This window comes from Netta rufina (assembly GCF_964035555.1).
Source record: "Netta rufina genome assembly, chromosome: 23".
Classification (NCBI taxonomy): Eukaryota; Metazoa; Chordata; class Aves; order Anseriformes; family Anatidae; genus Netta; species Netta rufina.
Window position 1 is genome coordinate 1,243,434 of NC_140147.1, and position 19,579 is coordinate 1,263,012.

Genomic DNA, 19,579 nt, shown 5'->3' on the forward strand with positions numbered 1-19,579 from the left:
CCCCGGGGGGGGGCAGGAACAGCCCCAAAGCTTTTCATAGCCCGGTCCATGCAGGCACTGCCTGGTGACTCCTGGCCCAGGATGCGCAGGGCGAGCGGTGGCTTGGTGGCCCCGGCACCGAGTGGCCACTTGCCACACGGCCGCTGCCCTCGAGTGAGCGGGAGGGGGGTCTTTGGGGGCTGTGGGATGAAGCCCCCATCCCATGATGTGTGCTGAGGGCACGGGGGCCAGCTTGGCACAGCCAGGGGACGGGGCAGGGGGCACCGATGGCTGCCCCTGGGGGCTGGGGGCACCCCGGGTGCTGCTCCCACGGTGTCCGGGGCTCGGTGCAGGGCGCTGCCCCCCACCCCGTGCCGTGGCTCCCGGTAAGCATCCGTCTGTCCGTCTGCCCCTCTGTCTCTCCCCCCAGGGCAAATGCCATAGGATGACCGCTGCTGGTCCCCTCTTACTGGCTGTGATTTCGTCTGTCCTGTGGCTCACGCGGGGCTTCGACCCGGCTCCCAGCGCCTGCTCCGCCCTGGCCTCCGGCGTCCTGTACGGCTCCTTCTCGCTCAAGGACCTCTTCCCCACCATCTCCTCCGGCTGCTCCTGGACCCTGGAGAACCCCGACCCCACCAAGTACTCGCTGTACCTCCGCTTCAACCGCGAGGAGCAGGTCTGCACCCACTTCTCGCCCATGGTGCTGCCGCTCGACCACTACCTGGCCAACTACACCTGCGACCCGCGTGGCGAGCCCGCCAGCCCCCCCCCCTCCCCGCGGCGGCCGCAGGAGGACGAGGAGAAGGAGGAAGAGGAGGAGGAGGAGGAGGAGGAGGGCGAAGCCGAGCTGGAGCTGTGCGAGGGCGCGGGGCCCTTCACCTTCCTGCACTTCGACAAGAACTTCGTGCAGCTCTGCCTGGCGGCCGAGCCCGAGGCGGCGCCGCGCCTGCTGGCCCCCCAGGCGCTGGAGTTTCGCTTCGTGGAGGTGCTGCTCATCAACAACAACAACTCCAGCCAGTTCACCTGCAGCGTGCTGTGCCGCTGGCTCGAGGAGTGCCTGCAGGCACCCGGCACCCGCCGCTGCGGCCTCACCCACGCCGGCTGCAGCTGCCAAGCGGAGAGCCCCCCGGCACCGCGCCGCAACGGCTCGGGGCACGGCGCCCGCACCCCGACCCCGCTGCCCCCCGCTGCCGCCGCCCCCACCGAGCGCTGCTGCCCCCCCGAGCTGCATTCTGAGAATGCCAACGGGTTCGACCTGCCCGAGGTGCCGCACGGTGAGTGGGGTGCTGGGGGGGGAGCCCCAGGGGTTGGGGGGCTCCCCTTGCTCCGTGCAGGCTGCCCCGTTGCGCAGGAGGGGGCAGAGAGGGTGCTGTGCGCGTGGAGGAGCCATCACAGGATCACAGAATCACAAAATTACAGAATTGTAGAATATCCTGAGCAGGAAGGGACCCAAAAGGACCCTCGAGTCCATCTCGTGGCACCACACCTGCTCCTGCACACCCCCTGGCACAGCACGGAGCCGTGCGCTTCTCACCGAGCCGGGGAGCCGTGCACGGGGTGAATCCTGCCCGTGCCTGCTCCCAGCTCGGGGTGCAGCCCCCCCCCGAGCAGCAGGCAGGCTGAGCAGAGCTCGCCGTGCCCCGCACCAGTCCCTGCTCTGTGCCACGGCTGCTTTAGCACAGCCCCAGGGCTGCTGGGCTGACCGGGAGCGGGAGCAGGAGCAGGAGCAGGAGCAGGAGCAGGAGCAGGAGCGCTGTCACTCTGCATTGCTGGAGACGAGGAAAACAATTTGCAGGTAAAATGACCCCTTCCCATGGCAAATTACCCTTGACTGCTGCAGCCCGGGCGCTTGTTATTCCAGGCAGGATGTGGCGGCACGGCACGGCCGGGCTGTTAACCAGGCGGAATGAAGCCATTTGCTCATTACCAAATTGCAGGAGCCTCGAGTGTGAATAAAGCAGCCACGCTCGCCCGTGGGCACCGGGCAGCGAGCCGCCGCACCCCGGGGTGTCCCTGCTGGCCCCGGGGGGCACACATCTGCCCAGATGTTCCCCCCCACGCCATCCCCAGGCAGTGCCCCGGGGCTGCAATCTCCAGCTCAGCTGTTCCCGGCCTTTATCCGGGGCGATGCTGTTCCCAGCGGACGAGGTGGCGGTGCTGGGCCGCGTGTCTGTATAATTTCATTGGGTTTTAGCATTTGCTTCAGGAGCTAAATGTCATTATGGGCAGATCCCCCGAATAAATCCCCGGTCCGTTTCAGCTGCGTGCTTATAAATCGCCTCATCCCGAGGGGAGCTTCTTGATCTGATTTTTTTCTTCCCTTTTTTTTTTTTTCTTTTTTTTTCCCCTTTAAGTGCAACCCTGCGTGGAGGATTAAGAGCTCAGGGCCGGGCCCAGGTGCCATCCCTGGGCTCAGCCTCGCTCCCCTTCTGCCTGGGGGTGCTACGGGGGCTGGTTCCTGCTGCACCCTGCATTGGCAGCAGGTGATATCCTCTGATAACGCTTCCCGGGGGGGGTCTGCACCTCCTGGGGGTGTTAGCAGCAGCGAGCGTGGCTCCAAGAGGGGTGCTGGGGCCACCCTGGGGTGCCGAGCCACCTGCCCCCTCTCCACGCAGCAGCACGGAGGCAGGCTGCGAGGGCGGCAGCCGAGCTCCTGCTCCTTCCCAAATTACGTTTGACATTCAATTAAAACCCCGAGGCACCCAGAGGTAACGAGTTATTGCAGGCGGATCCACGGGGGGCGATTCAGTGGCCTCGGCTGCTCTCGGCACCCCCCACGCCGTGCGCCCCCCGATTACCCCCCGGGGCTGGAGCACAGAGCGCCCTTCATGGCAGCGAGGGGGGGGCCCGGGGCTCCCACCTGGCCTCCCCCTGGCCCCCCGGGGGGGGGAAAAAAGGGCTCCTTTCAGGGCGGCAGCCAGGGCTGGGGGCTGAATGGCGCCTGTGAGCCGAGCCTTGGCGGGCGCCCAGCGCTGATCTCACCGGCTCTCCTCCGCCGAGCGCCGCAGCCGAGCGGGGGCTGGCGCCCACCCAGCAGCTCCCCGGCCTCCCCGCTCCCACCCTGGTGATGCCACGGGGTCCCCAACCCCGGTGCTGTCCCCTCTGTGCCTGGACGGGGGGGGACGCACGGCCACGTGCAGCGTGGCACCCGGTGGGCACCCAGTTCGTGCAGGCAGAGTCCCCCGGAGGGGTGGGTGTAGGGTCGGGGCGTTGTGGGGTGATTTGGGGCGCATTGTCCCCGTGCTGTCTGTGTCCAGCTCGCTGTGTTTTTGGGGATCCCTCACAGGTCTCAGCCCTACAGCTTTGGGGCTGGCTCGGGGCCGTGTTGCCCCTTGCACCAAAGCCCCAGCCCCTCAGAAAGCAGCCACCAGGGCGGTGATGCCAGGACGGGGCTTGCGGGGATGCAGCAACCAAGGGGGGCAAACGGGGGTCCCCGGGAGGACACCCCCTCCCTCGAAGCTGTGCTGTGGGGCACGGCGAGGGGCTCCGGGGCAGGACCCTGGGTGGGTGCCGGGGATGGCTGCAGGCAGGGCCGTGGCGCAGGCGCGGTGCGGTGACAGCCGGGGATTTAGTGCCCTCCCTGGGAAATTGGATTTGGTGCCTGTCGAACACGGCTGGGGAGAGCGGCCTCGTATATCCTCCGGATTTATGGCTGCCCCCAGGCTCCCGCGGTGACGGGCGTAATTCTGCCACGCCGCTCATGGGGACGGGTGGCCCCGTGGCGAGCTCGGCACCGTGGACGGAGAGAACCTGGGGGCAGCCCCCCAGCACCCCCCCCCAGCCCCGAGAGGAGCCGAGGGACGCAGCTGCCCTGTCCGTGGAGGAGCCCAAGGAGGGTGCTGGGCTCAGACAGGGTCACTCCGAGCTGAAGGCAAAAGTCGGTAAATTTGGGTCTGTTTTACGGCACCAATAAGTGTCAGCGCAGTCCCTGCACCTGCCTGGGGCTCGTATATCACCTCTGGGTGTGTTACAAAAGGGGCCGCAGCCTGCCCAGGGCACGGCTGGGTGCCCCCTGCCCGTGCCAGGTGTCCCCGTGTCACCTCCCTCCGTCCCTCGGGGACATCACCGTGCCCTGCTGGCTGTGCCGGGGCAGCTCAGCGAGGCGCTTCGGGCTCCGTGTGCTGCGTGCCCACCCTCTGCGATGCCCGGGGGGGACACAAGTGATGTCTTGGGGGGGACACGGGTGCTGCCCGGCCCCAATGTCACCGCACCGTGCCCGGGAGCGTGTCGGTGTCCTGGGGACAGATGAGGGACACGGGGGTGGTCCCGGGGAGCCGGGCAGGAGGAAGGCAGGGCAGGTTGCCCCCCGCGCCCGCAGCGCGTGCCTCTCCGCCGAGCCCTCCACATGCCAGTTAATTTCACGCCAAGTGCTCTTGATGGATCTCTTGTTATTTTTGGTGAGCTGAGCCATAAATTTGTGCCACCTCACTGCAGCAATCTGTTAAGTGGGGCCGGGAGGAGCACCGCTGCGCTCCGCTAGCCGCGTGCCACGGGGGCGCGGGCACCCCGGGGATAGGGGTACCCTAAAGTGCACGGGTTTATTCCAGCCCAAATCCCCAAAAAGCAGCAGCTGGCGGAGCTGTGACATGTTTTGGGGGGTGACGAGTGTGCTGGACCATCTCTAGCCTTCATGAAGCCCTGTGGCATCCCTGTCCCAACCTTAAAACATCGCTTGGCTCGCAGCATCCCGGTCCCATTCCTGCCCCTGCCCGCTCTCACCGGAGCCCTTCTCTCTTCCAGGCAATGCGGTTGAGGAGAACCAGAAGGTGAAAACCCAGTGGCCCCGGTCGGCAGACGAGCCGGGGGTCTACATGGCCCAGACAGGTACCGGGGACGGGGGCAGGGGGTGCTGGGCTCGGCCGTGGGCAGGGCGGCAGAGACGGAGTGACTTCCTTTGCTTCCTGCCCACGGACTGACTTAATTTGCTCCATTTATACATTTTTATTTTTGTTTTTTTCCCTTTGCACCTTCCTCCGAGGGTTGTAAAGCAGACAAAAAAAAAAAAAAAATCCATTAATTGTTTCGTTCAAATGTATTTATTTGGCAAATTCATCTGGGTAATTTGAGCGTGCCGCTGCCCCTCCCCAGCACCCCCTGATTTATGGGTCGAGGGCTCACAGGCGAGAGGGGAGATGGATGGCTCGGGGCCGGGCCGTGTGCCTGGCATGCCGATCTCCTCCCCGCTGCGCTCGTCTTCTCCTGGGTCCTGAGGTGTTGGGCAGGGCCATGGGGCCACCTTGGCCACCCCGAACGCTCAGCAGGCTGTGCTGGTTCCCAGCCCCGTTTCCAGCCTGGCCAGGGGGAACCAGGACCCCCGTGGGGTGAACGGCCCCGTCCCGAGCCCCCACCTCACCCTGGGCTTCCTGTGGGGCACAGAGCCACCAGTGGGCACAGGCACCTCGGTGGGAGCAGAGCCCATCTGTGGGACAAACCCTCCCCTTCAGAGCCCTCCCCTGTGTCTTCCTTTTTAATTTAAACCGAGGGCCTTTTCCCCTGCCCTGCCCAACGGGTTCAGATAGATCCTCAACCTTAATAAGAGCCAGGTGCTTGGAAATGTCAGCGCCGCGGCTGTGTGGCGAGGGCGAGCGGTGCCGCCTGTGCCGGGCTCCTTTGGGCACCCGGGGGTTGCCCAGGACCCTGTCCCGGCTCACATCCTGCACCCAGGACCCTGTGCCGGGCCAGATGCTGTGCCTGGGGTCCCTGCTCTGGGTTTGGAGGGCGGCAGCACCGTGCTGGGGGCTCCTTCGCCCTGCCTGCGCCCTCGGTGCCGCGGCACCCTCGGCACCTCGTCCTCGCTGCTCCCGGGGCCGGTGGGGACCCTGCGGGCTCCTCGGGCAGCCCCCAGCCCTCACCCCACGTCTCCCCCCAGGGGACCCCGCGGCCGAGGAGTGGTCCCAGTGGAGCGTCTGCTCCCTGACGTGCGGGCAGGGCTCCCAGGTGCGGACGCGCTCCTGCGTCTCCTCTCCCTACGGCACGCTGTGCAGCGGGCTGCTGCGCGAGACGAGGACCTGCAACAACACGGCCACCTGCCCAGGTACCGGGGGGCACGGGGGGGGTTTTCAGGGCCGGGACGGGGGTGGGGGACACGTGGGGACACGTGCTTGCGTGGGGGTCTCTCGGTGGCGTGGAAAATGGGGGTGCCTGGGGGCGCGCAGGGAGGGTGGCTTCGTGCGGCGGGGGCAGCAGGAGGAGCCCACCAGCTCTCCCCCCGTTGTGTCCCCTCCCCTGCTGCGGCAGCTCTCGGGGGTCCGTGGGGGGAGGCACCTGCAGGATGTGCCCCCCGTGCCCTGCCTGCCTTGCCCTGCTCCTCTTCGTCCTCATCTCCAGAGGATGCCAAAAACCTCGGGGCTTCCCCGGGGAAGTTTGGAGCTGGGGGAGAGGCAGGGGCTGGAGGGAGCCTGTGCCGTGGGGCTGGGGCCAGGGGGACTCGTGCGGGGCAGGAGGTGGCCGAGCTGCTCCAGCACGGTCCTGAGCAGGAATGAGCAGGATGGACGCCTGCGGTGGCACCAGCAGTGCCCTGCCTGTCTGTCTGTCTGCCCACAGCGGGGTCTGTGTGTCCTGTGTGGGACCGCAGGGACCGGTGGGACCTCGGGGTGCAGCCGCGCCACCCTGTCCTCTGGTTCTGGGGGGCTTTGCACCCCATAACACGTGGGTGCTCCCCTCGGTGTGGGGGCACTGGGGCTGCCGGGGCCATCTCGGCTCGCAGAGCATCCTTTAGGACGCCTGGGAACCCCGAGTGCTTCCCGAGCAAGCTGAGCTTGTGAGTGCCACGCGTGCAGGGGCTGTCCCCGCAGCCTCAGTGCCAGGGCGAAAGAGGCTGTGCCAGGGCGAGCGACAGCACCACCGGTGCCTGCTCGGGGCCTTTGGGGCGTGAAGATTGGGAAGGTGCCGGTGCCGCAGGGCGAGGAGGGGAGCGGGGGCCATGCCCAGCCCTGCCGCAGAGCCGCGGCCGCGGGCACGAGGGGTCTGCGCCGCCCAGGACCCCTTTGGTGCCAGGAGGGAGGCGCAGGGGAGGCTGCAGCCCCCCCGCGGGGCCGTGCCGTGACGGCGCTGTGCTGTGTTGCAGTTCACGGCGCGTGGGAGGAGTGGTCCCCGTGGAGCCTGTGCTCGGTGACCTGCGGCCGAGGGGCCAGGACCAGGACGCGGCGGTGCGTGGCCCCGCGGCACGGAGGGAAAGCCTGCGAGGGCCCCGAGCTGCAGGCCAAGCCCTGCAATATCGCGACCTGCCCGGGTCAGTACCGCTCCCCCCCTCTCCCCCTGCTCCCTCCCGGCCTCGTCCCCAGCCCTGGGACGGCCGGGGAAAGCCACGAGCCGGGGAGCCAGGGCTTTGCTCCCGGTGCCGGGGCTGCAGTGGCGCACGGGACGGGCGCTACGGCCGCTGTGGCACCGCCACAGGGACCTGGCACAGCCCAGGGGCACGGGGGGGGCGATGGCACGGGCTGCACCCTCCTGCCCCTATGGAGAACCAGCTCCGTTGGCCACGCAGGGGGACCTGGAGCCCCCCGCCACGGGCAGGAGGGGACAGCCCCGGGGCGTGCTGGCAGCTGGGGTGGCGCGGGGACATTGTGGGGCACCGGGAGGGGTTGTGGGGTCTGTGTGTGTGCGCGGGTGGCGGCGCCGTCGCTGTTTCTTCATTCTCCTGGCACAATCCCAGCTGGGGAGGCTGTTTTGGGGCCAGCAGGCTGCGGGGGCATCCCGCGTGCAGCCTGGCGAGGCTGGAGGCGGGCTGGGGGCACAAGGAGCAGGGGAGCCACTGGGCTCAGGGTGCACCCACCCTGCAGCAGCTGTGGCAGGGCCGTGTCCCCGCGGCACGGGGCTCTTGCCGTGCACCCTGCCTGCCCGCAGAGCCGCTGCCAGAGCCACGGGAGCTCCAACAGCTCCTTCCCCGCCTGCCCCGGCCCCCACAGCAGCGCTGGAGCTCTGGGGTTCGGCGTGGAGCAGCTCCGGGAGCTCCCAGCGGGTCCCACGGGGCTCACCTGATGGTGCTGTGCACCGTGGTGCTGTAGGATCAGCCACTACGGGGCCGGGGGGACCGATCCCAGTGATGGGACCCCCTTGGTTGGGTCAGGGCTGTGCGCTGCCCGCTCCGGGCTTCGGCACGCGGGGCCGGCACGTGGCTAGGCTGGACCCGTTGCACGGGGAGCGGGGGGCACGGGCGGCGGGGAGACGGTGCCACCGGCCCTGCTGGGGGGGGGCACACTGATGCCGCTGTCTTCGTTGTCCCCGCAGTGGAAGGGCAGTGGCTGGAGTGGGGCGCCTGGAGCCGCTGCTCCGTCACCTGCGCCAACGGCACGCAGCAGCGCACGCGCAAGTGCAGCGTCTCGGCCCACGGCTGGGCAGAGTGCCGGGGGGCCCACGCCGACGCCCGCGAGTGCTCCAACCCCACGTGTCCCAGTAAGGCCCCCGCGCGCTGGGGAGGGAGTGGGGGGTGAAGCTGGGGGGGGCACGGCACGGCGCGTCGTGGCACGGCGCATCGGATCCCAGCCGGGCTGTGAGTCTGCCTTAAAGCTGATGCGGTGTCACCCGTGGTGATGCCGGGCTGCTGGCACCCTGGGGTGTCACCGTTTGGTGCCACCGTCACTGTTGCCAGGCTCATGGCACCCTTTGGTGTCACTGTTGGTGACGTGGTGGTGCCGGTGGTGCCAGCGACCGCCCCCTTTGTGCCGGTTGCTGCCCCCAGACGTGTCCCAGCTGGAGGAGGAGGTGTCCGTGCTGGGTGTCCCTGCTGGCTCCCAGCTTTGTGCTGGGGGATGCGGGGAGCTGTCGGTGTGCTCCTGGTGTGCTCTGGGTGTGCGAGCTCTTGTGCACGTGCCCGGGGCAGCTCGGTGCCCGTCCCACCGCCCTGCTGCCTGCTGGGGCGCAGGGATGGGGACACAGGGCACAGGGAGTCAGCCAAAGGGCAGACCCCGTCCTCCTCCTGCCCTTCAGTCGCTGGCACAGAGGGAGGTGGGGGCTGCCCCGTGCCAGGGTGCCCTTGGGCTGCTGCACGGGGGCGTTGGTCTGTTTGGAAGGAGATTTTAAGCCATCGATCCGGGGATTTAATCCCCGCGGAGCTTTCCCCCCGCGGCACGGCGAGCAGCCGCAGCAGCACGGTGCCACCAGCCCTGCCCCGTCCCTGTCCCCCACCCACCCACCCACCCACCCACCACGCCGAGCCGGCCGTCCCGCGGCCGGGGGCCCCCACCGTGTCCCTGCCCCGCAGCCGACAGCAAGTGGGGCCCCTGGAACCACTGGAGCCTCTGCTCCAAGACCTGCGACACGGGCTGGCAGCGCCGCTTCCGCATGTGCGAGGGCACCGGCGTGCAGGGCTACCCCTGCGAGGGCACGGGCGAGGAGGTGAAGACCTGCAACGAGAAGAAGTGCCCAGGTACGGGGCAGCCCCCGGCGCCCACCCCCGGTGCCCGTGCTGCCCCTGACCCCCTCCTCTCGCCCCCCAGCCTACCACGAGATGTGCAAGGACGAGTACGTCATGCTGATGACCTGGAAGAAAACCGCCGCCGGGGACGTCATCTACAACAAGTGTCCCCCCAACGCCACGGGTGAGGGGCACGGGGAGGGTGGTCCCCAACCAGTTCCCCTTTCCGGGGGAGCTGCAGGGGACCGGGCGGAGGTGGGTGATGGGGACGTGGCTCCTGTGCTGCCCTCGAGCCCCCCCCCTGCCCCTTGTGTCCCACACAGGGTCCGCCAGCCGCCGGTGCCTGCTGAGCCCCCACGGGGTCGCGTACTGGGGTGTGCCCAGCTTCGCCCGCTGCATCTCCCACGAGTACCGATACTTACATCTCTCAGTAGGTGCACGCTCTGGCACGGCCCCCCCCCGTCCCCAAGGGGTCCCCAGCCCCTGCTGCCCTCCCCTGCTGTCCCCAACCGGGGCAGGGACCCCCTCGCCATTCCCTGGAGGGGGTTAATTCGTTGCCCTGGGGGTGCTGGCACCAGTTGGATGCCACGTGGGGACACAGATGGGTCCCTGGGTAGGGCTGGGAGGGAGGGAGGCTGGGAAGGACCCCCCCAAACCCCCTTATCCCACTGCTGCCCAAATCTTTGCAATTAACTCCGCAGTGCCCCTGGCTCTGGGCACGGCGAGGGGTCGGGGGCACGGAGCACCTCGGGGGGGGGTGCTGGCAGCGGGGTGACACCCGTGTGTGTGTCCCCCCCCCATCCAAGCTACGGGAGCACCTGGCCAAGGGGCAGCGGGTGCTGGCGGGCGAGGGCATGTCGCAGGTGGTGCGGAGCCTGCTGGAGCTCATGGCCCGCAAGACCTACTACAGCGGGGACCTGCTCTTCTCCGTGGAGATCCTGCGCAACGTCACCGACACCTTCAAGAGGGCCACCTACACCCCGTCCTCCGAGGACGTGCAGGTACCGAGCCGGGGACGTGGTGGAGGGGGGAGCACCCCGGGGAGAGGGGGTGGCAGCGGTCGGTGTCCCCCCCCCAGCCCCGCTGACCCCCGTCCCCGCAGCGCTTCTTCCAGGTGGTGAGCTACATGGTGGACGCGGAGAACCGGGACAAGTGGGAGGACGCGCAGCAGGTGAGGGGCTCGGGGCTCGGGTGGGCAGCTGGGGTGGCCACAGCGTGTGGTGTCCCCCCCCGTGGACACCCCCCCGAGCTGCTCGCCCTCCCGCAGGTCTCTCCCGGCTCCGTGCACCTGATGAAGGTGGTGGAGGACTTCATCCACCTGGTGGGAGACGCGCTGAAGGCTTTCCAGAGCTCCCTCATCGTCACCGACAACCTGGGTGAGCGGCGGGGCGCGCGCGGGGGGCGCGCGGGGGGCGCGCGGGGAGCCGGCTGCTGACCCCCGCTGTGCCCCGGCAGTGATCAGCATCCAGCGCGAGCCCGTCTCCGCCGTCTCCAGCGACATCAACTTCCCCATGAAGGGGCGGCGGGGCATGAAGGACTGGGCTCGCAGCTCCGAGGACAAGCTCTTCATCCCCCGGGAGGTGCTGAGCCTCGCCTCCGCCGGTACGGCGCGCGGCATCGGCGCGTGGCTCACGCACCCCGGGGCTGCGTGTGAACGCCTGGGTGTGCACGCCCGGCGCTGTGCACACGCGTGTGAGCGTGCACCTCAAAGAGGTTGTGTGCGGGTGGGTGGGCGCGTGCGTGAGCGTGAGGCTCTGGGTGTGCGTGGGGGCAGGTTTGTGGCCGGCACATTTGGAAGCGTGTGCGACCGCGTGCGTGTGCGTGTGCGAGCGCACGGGTGGCGTCCTGCCAGCCCTCGGGTCTGCAGCTCCGGGTGCCAGCACCCGTGTCGGAGGGGCGCGTGGCCTCTCCCCCGTGCCCCGAGCAGCCCCGTGGGCCTGCCCGTGTCTGCGTCTGCTCGCCGGGTGCACGTGTGCCGCGCGAGCCCCCCGCGCGTGTGCCGGGCGCTGGCTCCGCGCCGCTCCCCTCCCTTCCCCTCTCCCTGCAGAGCTGGACGAGTCGTCCCACTTCGTCATCGGGGCCGTGCTGTACCGCACGCTGGGGCTCATCCTGCCCCCTCCCAGGTGAGTGGGGCCGCCCCGCCGCCCCCACGGCGTGTCCCCCTCCGTCCCTGTGACAGCCGCTGCCCCCTCCCCGCAGGGCCCCCCTGGCCGTCACCTCCAAGGTGCTGACGGTGACCGTGCGCCCGCCGACCAAGCCTGCCGAGCCCCTGGTGCTGGTGGAGCTGTCCCACGTCATCAACGTGCGTGTCCCCTTGTCACCGCTCCTGTCCCAGCTCTCCGAGGGCACCGGGGAGCCGGGCAGGTCCCCGGGGGGGTGCCAAGACCCCCCTGGGGGGCTGGCAGCGGGCACGCTGCTCACCCCCCCGTCTGTCCGCAGGGCACGTCCCACCCGCAGTGCGTCACCTGGGACTACTCCAGGACGTGAGTGGGGTTTTGGGGGGCACCGTGGGCAGCCCCACTGAGGGGGGGGGAGATGCTGGGAGGTGGGGCAGGGCTGTCCCCGTGCCCGGGTGGCACCGAGTCCCCGGGGGAGGGACGTGCACGTGGCCGAGCCCCCCCCCCAGCTGCGGGGTGATGTTCCAGGTATCGATTTGCTCCCGCGTGCCACCGGGGCCGGATGCCTCCCGCCTGCCAGATGCAATTTGTTCACACAGGGCTGTGGCAGGAGAGAGGGAAAGTAGGGCACGGCACGGGGGGGGGTGCCGAGGGGTGGGGGGCAGCGCCTGCGGGTGCTCTGAGCCTCGGGGTCACCGGTGCAGCCCCGTGGGGAGCCTGGGGCATCTCAGAGCGGATCCTGTAGGGACGGAGAGGTGCAGGGCCGTGCTGAGCGTGGTGGGGCGCAGCCTGCTGGGGACACACGTCCCAGACCGAGGTCCCCATCCCCTGTGGCTGCGTCCCCACGGGGCTCCCCGTCCTGGCATTGTCCCATGCAGGGGTGGCCCAGGAGCCTTTACCCCGAAGGTTTGGCTTTGCAGAGGGTCCCTGTGCCAGGCGCAGGAGACCCCTGGGACTGCCTCAACCCCCCCAGCACTGCCCCAACCCCCGCTCCATCCCCATCAGCCTTCCCCTGGGCCTGGCCCCCTCCCTCCTGCGGTTTCAGTTTGCCCCCCCCAGCCTGGATGGGATGATTAGGGACCAAGGCTCGGTGCCGCACAGCTCCCCGGGGTGGGGGGATCAGCACCTCGGGCCCTGCTGCGGGCTCAGGGCAGGCACCCCGGCCGGGGGCAGCGAAGGGTTAAGCGAGGGGCTTCGTTTGGGTCTGATCACTTCAAATTGCTCGCTCTCCCTCGCTCTCTCGTCCCATTAATCAGGGATCCTGGCTTGGGAAACTGGGACACGGAGAGCTGCCAAACCCTGGAGACCCTCCCGGCGCACACCAAATGCCAGTGCCGCCAGCTCGCCACCTTCGCCGTCCTCGCCCAGCTGCCCAGGGACCTGGTAGGGGACGGGGATGGCGCACGGGGGGGGACACCGGGGGTGGGGGGCGCTCCCTGGGCTGAGGTGGGGGTCCCGGGGCAGGGTGGGGTGCACAGGGGCTGCAGGGACACGGGTGGCACAGGGGGGATGTCAGACCAGGGGGGGCTCCCCAAGGAGGGGACCCCTGCGCCCCCAGCACCCTGAGGGTGCTGTGGGGTGGGGGTGGTGCCGCAGGGCTCGGGATTGAGGAGGGGTCAGAGCCACATGGCCCCGGCCCCCCCCACCCCATTGCTATTCCACCCACATCCCCCGTCGGCATGGAGATGGGCGCGGGGCCCCAGGAAGGCGCCTCGGCCGCGCCACCGCTCGTCCCCCTCCGTTGGCACACGGGGGGGGGTCCCCAGCCGGGAGGGACAGAGGGGCACGGCAGGGGGCAGGGAGCAGCCACAGGGGGGGCTGGGCTCAGCCTCGCCCCCCCCTCTAATTCCCTGCCAGGCCATGGACCCCTCGGGCACCCCCTCGGTGCCGCTGATGATCGGCTGCGCCGTCTCCTGCATGGCCCTGCTGACCCTGCTGGTGATCTACGCTGCCTTCTGGAGGTGACCGCCCCCGCTGGCTCTGGGGACACTGGGGACCCCGGGGGGGGGCGTGAGAGATGTGGGGAGGGGGCACGAAGGGGGACACGGCGTGAGGAAAAGCTGAGCTCAGCGTGGTTACGAGCAGCGTGCGGGGAAGGGACGCGGGGTGGGAGAGGTGCCCCGGCCGTGCGCTGCTGTCCCCGGGGGGGACACGGGGTGAGGGGGGGGACACGGGACGAGGAGGGGATGGCCCCACGCTGCTGCCCCCCCCCCAGGTTCATCAAATCGGAGCGCTCCATCATCCTGCTCAACTTCTGCGTCTCCATCCTGGCCTCCAACATCCTCATCCTCGTGGGGCAGTCCCAGATGCTCAGCAAGGTGGGCGCCGCGCCACGGGCTGGGGAGATGGGGGGGGGTCCGAGCCCCCTGGGGAATTTGGGGTGGAGTGTGGGGGGGCTTCTCCCAGGGGCAGATTGGATTGGGATTAACTCCATCTGGGGATTAAACTCCCTGCGTGGCGGCGGCTTTGGCACAAGCCCCGGCCTGGCGTGGGAGGTTAACCGGCGCGTGGCCGTGCCGCATCCCCGGCGCAGGGCGTGTGCACCATGACGGCCGCCTTCCTCCACTTCTTCTTCCTCTCCTCCTTCTGCTGGGTGCTGACGGAGGCCTGGCAGTCCTACCTGGCGGTGATCGGCCGGATCCGGACACGCCTGGTCAGGAAGCGCTTCCTCTGCTTGGGATGGGGTAAGGGGGCAGGGGGGGGAGGCACCGCGCACCCTTCCCAATACCCAAATCCCTCCGAGGGAAACCGAGGCGCGGGGGAGCGCAGGCTCCGTACCCCCCACCCCGCCTGGCCCCTTGGTGCCATGGGGAGCTGCCAAAAGGGTCCTGCTCTCTGTCCCCATCCTTTAGGGGTGTTCTGGGGGGGGGGGGGGTCACAGCGCCGCTGCGCCCCCCTCCCCCTGCAGCTCGGCCCCCGTCTCCCCTCCCTCCTCCAGGTTTGCCAGCCCTGGTGGTCGCCGTCTCCGTCGGCTTCACGCGGACCAAAGGCTACGGGACGGCCAGCTAGTACGTGGGGCTGGGGGGGGCGGGGGCGTGGTGGCAGCGATGTAGGGTCAGGGGACGGGGATACGGAGCAGGGGGTGTCCCGTGTCCCCCCCCCCCCCATCGCCCCCTGACACCCCCGGTCCCCGCAGCTGCTGGCTCTCGCTGGAGGGCGGTCTGCTCTACGCCTTCGTGGGACCCGCTGCCGTCATCGTGCTGGTAGGCTGCCCCCCCCTCAGACCCCAAAACCCACCCCACAAAGCTCCCCTTTAACTCGGGGGGGGGGTCCTTAACCCCGGCTCTGCATCCCCTCAACCCCCGCCCCCCCCCCAGGTGAACATGCTGGTCGGCATCATCGTGTTCAACAAGCTCATGTCCCGCGACGGCATTTCAGATAAGTCCAAAAAGCAGCGAGCTGGGTGAGTGCCCTGCGCCCCCCCGGGGCTGTGCCGGGGCCACCGCGGAGCCCCCTCCCCTGCCGTGGGGTCTTTGGGGGGGGTGCAGGGGGGGGGGGGCAGCCGTGGGGGTCCCTCGGGAGCGGGGGCTGAGCACGGGGCAGACTTCACCGCACCGGTGGGCGGCGGGACCGAGCCCAGCGCAGCCACAGCTGCTTACTGGGAGCTACTGGGGAGGGGGGGGGGGGGGGGACACACAGCGGATGGGGAGGGGGCGGCCACCCCGTGCGTCCCCCAGGGCTGGGGGGAGCCGCTCGCTGCGGACCCCCCCCCCGCACCACCAGGGGAGGGGGCTGAGCCCACCCGCCCGTCCCGGCTGCCGCTTGGCCACCCCCGCTCACCATTAACTGCTGTGCCCCCCCCCCCCGACTAACCCGGCTCTTTCTCTCTCTTTCTTTTTTCTCCCCCCCCCCCATTTGCTTTCTGCCCCTGTCCGTCCATCCATCCGTCCATCCATCCATCCATCCTGCCCCCCCCCCACCTTGCTGTTCCCTCCTCGCCTCTGCCTCCCCGCGTGGCCCTGTCCTGGCCGCGGGGCGCCGGGGGGGGGGGGTTTTTTTTTTTTTTTTTTTTTTTGTTTTTTTTTTGCCTGGTGGTGGTGGTGGTGGTGGTGGTGGTGGTGGGGGCGCGTAGCTCCAAGCCCCCCCCCTGCGGCAGCCTGCTGCTGAAATGCACCAAGTGCGGCGTGGTGTCCAGCGCGGCCATGACCTCCGCCACCGCCAGCAATGCCATGTTAGTGCCCGCTGCGCCCCCCCCACCCCACCCCACCCCGAGCACAGCCTGACGCCGGAATTTTGGGGAGGGGAGGGGGGGCAGTGGGGGGGGTCCTGGTAGGGTGAGGAGAAGGGGTTCAGGTGGGCTCTGGGCACCCCCTTTCCTCCTGGGGATTGGGGTCGGGGGTCTTGCGGGCAGGCAGGGAGAAGGCTGAGTGCTCGGGGCGGCCCCCCCACGGGTGTGGGGGGCACGCGTGTCCCCCCCCCCCCCACGCCCCCGCAGCCATCACGCCCGCATGGCTTCCCGCAGGGTCACCTCATCGCCGCCGCCGGGGTGCGGGGGGCTCAGCCCCTCCTGCCCGGGGTTGGGGGGAGCGGGGAGGGCAGGATGAGGAGGGGGGGGGGTGATGGGAGCATCCCCGGGACCCCTTTGGTGGCATGTGAGCCCCCCCCCCCGGGGTGCTGGCTGGGCTGTGTGGGGAGGGCTGTGACACTGCCACCCCCACCAGCCTGCTGGCCACGCTGCCAGGGGGTTGGGGTTTGGGTCCCCAAAAATAGGGCTGAAACCCCCCTTCTGCTGGCTGGCTGGGGGGGGGGGGGCTGGGGGTCGCCCCACGGCCCCCCAGCACCACTGTGGGTCCGGCTCTGCGGGATGGGGACACGCAGAGCCCCCGCCCCCCCCACCCCAACGCGGGCAGTGCCGCCAGCACCCAGCCAGCGCCGGCACGGGGATGCGGAGCAAAAGGGTGGGGGACACTCGGTGCCAGGGGGATTTTGGGCACCGGGCTCTGTGCCACGCACGCGTGGGCTCCCTGGGGGGTGAGGGGGGGGTCTCGGGGCTGTGCCGGGGACGCCCCCGTGGTGGTGGGCTCACCCCCGGCCCTCTCTCCCTGCCCCCAGGGCATCGCTGTGGAGCTCCTGCGTGGTTCTGCCTCTGCTGGCGCTGACCTGGATGTCGGCCGTGCTCGCCATGACCGACCGGCGCTCCATCCTCTTCCAGGTCCTCTTCGCCGTCTTCAACTCCGTCCAGGGCTTCGTCATCATCACCGTGCACGGCTTCCTGCGCCGAGAGGTGGGGCGGGGGCACTGGGGGGGGACGGGATGGGCAGGGACCCCGGCTATGGGGCAGGGACCCCCGGCTTATGGGGTGCGGAGCTGAGGGGGGAACCCCACCCCGGGCGCGGGGCCGTGACCGGCTGTGTCCCCGCAGGTCCAGGACGTGGTGAAGTGCCAGGTTGGGGGGTGCAGGGGCGAGGAGAACGAAAACTCCCCCGACTCCTGCAAGAACGGGCAGGTGCAGATCCTGGTGAGTGCGGCAGCGCCGGCGCGGAGCGGGGCAGGGCCCCCTGCACGCCCTGCTGGACCCGGGGCTGCCCAAGATGCATTCACTTCCCCGCCTCTCTCTCTCTCTCTCTCTCTTTTTTTCCTCTTCTCCTCTCTCTCTCTGTCTCCCTTTTTTCCCCCTCTTTCTGTGTTTTTATAGACAGATTTTGAAAAGGACGTTGACCTGGCGTGCCAGACAGGTGAGGTCCCCCAGGAAGGTGCTGGGGATGGGGACGCACGGGGATGGGGACGCGGTGGTGGTGCCACTCCTGCCTGCCCCTCCAGTTTGTGGGGTGGGTGCAGTGCTGGCACAGGGGGGTCTCGGTGCCCCGAGGGCTTGCACGGTGCCGGCTCCGACCCGCTGCCTGCCCACAGTGCTGTTCAAGGAGGTGAACACCTGCAACCCCGCCACCATCACCGGCACCTTGTCCCGCATCTCCCTGGACGGAGACGAAGACCCCAAGCTCAACACCACCTCGGAGGGCGGCCTGGGTTTCTCCAGCCTGCCGGGCAACATCCCCGCGCCCAGCATCCTGGTGCAGGTGCCCAAGATGCCCCCCAACGTGGTGGCCGAGCTGGGCGAGCCGCCGGCGCAGCCGGTGGGGCTGGAGGCGCAGGGCCCCGTGTACCTGTGCACCGAGAGCAGCCTGAGGCCCGTGGACTACGGCTGGCTGCGCGCCCCGGAGCCACCCCGGGAGAGCGACTACATGGTGCTGCCGCGCCGCAGCGCCAGCCTCAAGCCCTTCCAGCGGGACGAGGGGCAGCTGGAGGAGGGGGCCCCCGGCGGGAAGGGGCGGCCGGCGGGCGAGGGGGACGCCTACCCCAGCTTCATCTCGGTGGAGCACGTCAACGTGAACCTGAGCCAGCCCTACGGGACGGTGAAGCACCCCTACGGGCTGCAGTTCAAGCAGCACCCCACGGTGCGCCAGATCCTGGCCTCGGAGCTGGCGGAGCGCAGCCGCACCATGCCCCGCACCGTGCCCGGCTCTGCCATGAAAGTGGGGTCCCTAGAGGTGAGCGGGGGGGCCCTGGGGAGCAAAGGGGGACGGGGTGGGGGGCCTGCTGGTGGGCTGGGGGCGTGCATGGGGCTGGGAGCACCTTGGAGAGCATGCGCAACTTGTGTGCGCAGGGTTGCAGAGGTGCCCTGCTCCTGTGCTTGCTGCCTGGCATCCCATAACCTGCTCGGGGCTGGCTCTGCTCTGCCTGGGGCTGCTGGGCTCCTCCCCGGCCCTGCAAAGACTTTTTTCCCTTTTTTTCTCCTCCTCCTCCCCGCTGCTCCGGCCCCGTGCACCCCCTGCCAGAGGAAGAGGTTGCGGTACTCCGACCTGGATTTCGAGGTGAGCCACGCAGCGGTGGCACCCGGCACGGGGGGGGGTGCCCACGGGCTGGCCCCGGCTCTGCCCTGGGCGAGGCTGGGGGAGCAGAAGCCAAGCTCTGAGGAGGTTTACACCAGGCCATAAAAAAGCATTGGCTTTTGATTAAAATGCCAGCACAGGGTGGGAGAGTTGTAGCTGGCTTTGTGGGAGGAGACGGAGCGTGGCAGCAGGGACTTTGCGTCTCCGTGTGGCCCGGGGATGGGGTCAGGGATGGGGACGGGGATGGGATCAGGGTGTGTATGGACACAAAGTGACATCCGTGGGCCCTGCTCTCGCCCTGCAGAAGGTGATGCACACGCGGAAGCGCCACTCCGAGCTCTACCACGAGCTCAACCAGAAGTTCCACACGCTGGACCGGTACCGGGCCCCCGCCGCCGGCACCTCCAAGGTGAGGTCCTGGGGGGGGGGGGGGGGGTCGCATCCTGCCCGGCCTCCCCTTTGCATGAATCGGGGTGCTCGGGGCGGGATGGGGGGAGCTGGGGCTGAGCACCACGTCTTGTCCCCAGCGAGAAAAGCGGTGGAGCATCTCCTCGGGCGGCGGGGAGAAGAGCGCGGCCACGGTGAGTGCCGGAGCCTGGCCGGAGGCTGGATGGACGTGGGGGGGCTGTGCCCCAGAGCTGGGGGGCTGGCACCGTGCACGGCGTGCTCTGCAACCCCAATTTATCCCGCAGGACGGGGCCAGCCCCGATGCGCAGCAGCCGCCGGCCGCGCCGCCCAAGCCCTGGAGCACGTTCAAGGCCATGACCCTGGGCTCCCTGCCCAGCGCCCACCGCGACCGCCTGGAGCTGCGCTGCGCCGACTGGGAGGGGCCCTGCCCCGGCCTGGATGCGGCCGACGGCGACTTCCAGACGGAGGTGTGAGCGGGGAACCCGGCGCCCTGCCCGCTGCCACCTTCACCCGGGGGCACCCCGCAGCAGGAGCAGCCCGGAGACGCCGCCTTCGCTCCGTCCTCCTCCTCCTCGCTCCGGGGGGGTCCCCGCCTGTGGCCGTGCGGTTCCTCCTCCCCGCTGCTCCCCTTCCCGGGACGTGGGTGCAGAGGGGGGCCACGCGCACCCCCACGCACCCTCACCGATCACTTGCGCACCCGCTCGGCACCCGCCCGGCCGCCCAGGCCCTGGCATCTCCGTTTTTTTTCTACCGGGACGTTTCTTCACGCAGTGCACCGTGTGCACGCGCACGCGCGCGGCGGCCCCGGGCACCCCCGTGGCCGGGCGCCTTCGCCCCGTGGCCGCCCCCCCTCCCAGCCGTCCCCACCGTCCCCTGTCCGTCCCCCCCCT

General features: G+C 69.6%; 1 protein-coding gene across 1 annotated transcript; it reads left to right on the top strand.

The window, feature by feature from the left end:
• The first annotated feature begins 411 nt into the window (after nt 1-411).
• ADGRB2 (adhesion G protein-coupled receptor B2) lies at nt 412-19,579 on the top strand. Its single transcript, XM_084300734.1, is given in 31 exon segments — nt 412-1,253; nt 4,720-4,803; nt 5,849-6,013; nt 7,046-7,210; nt 8,209-8,373; nt 9,182-9,346; nt 9,417-9,518; nt 9,658-9,764; nt 10,141-10,335; nt 10,437-10,505; nt 10,602-10,710; nt 10,790-10,998; nt 11,319-11,354; nt 11,357-11,457; nt 11,534-11,636; nt 11,774-11,817; nt 12,708-12,834; nt 13,309-13,412; nt 13,667-13,769; nt 13,985-14,135; nt 14,390-14,459; nt 14,588-14,654; nt 14,769-14,854; nt 16,504-16,675; nt 16,814-16,909; nt 17,087-17,126; nt 17,302-17,939; nt 18,228-18,263; nt 18,586-18,690; nt 18,809-18,862; nt 18,974-19,579. Coding segments are annotated over 31 exon segments (4,686 nt in total). The 5' UTR covers nt 412-424; the 3' UTR covers nt 19,163-19,579.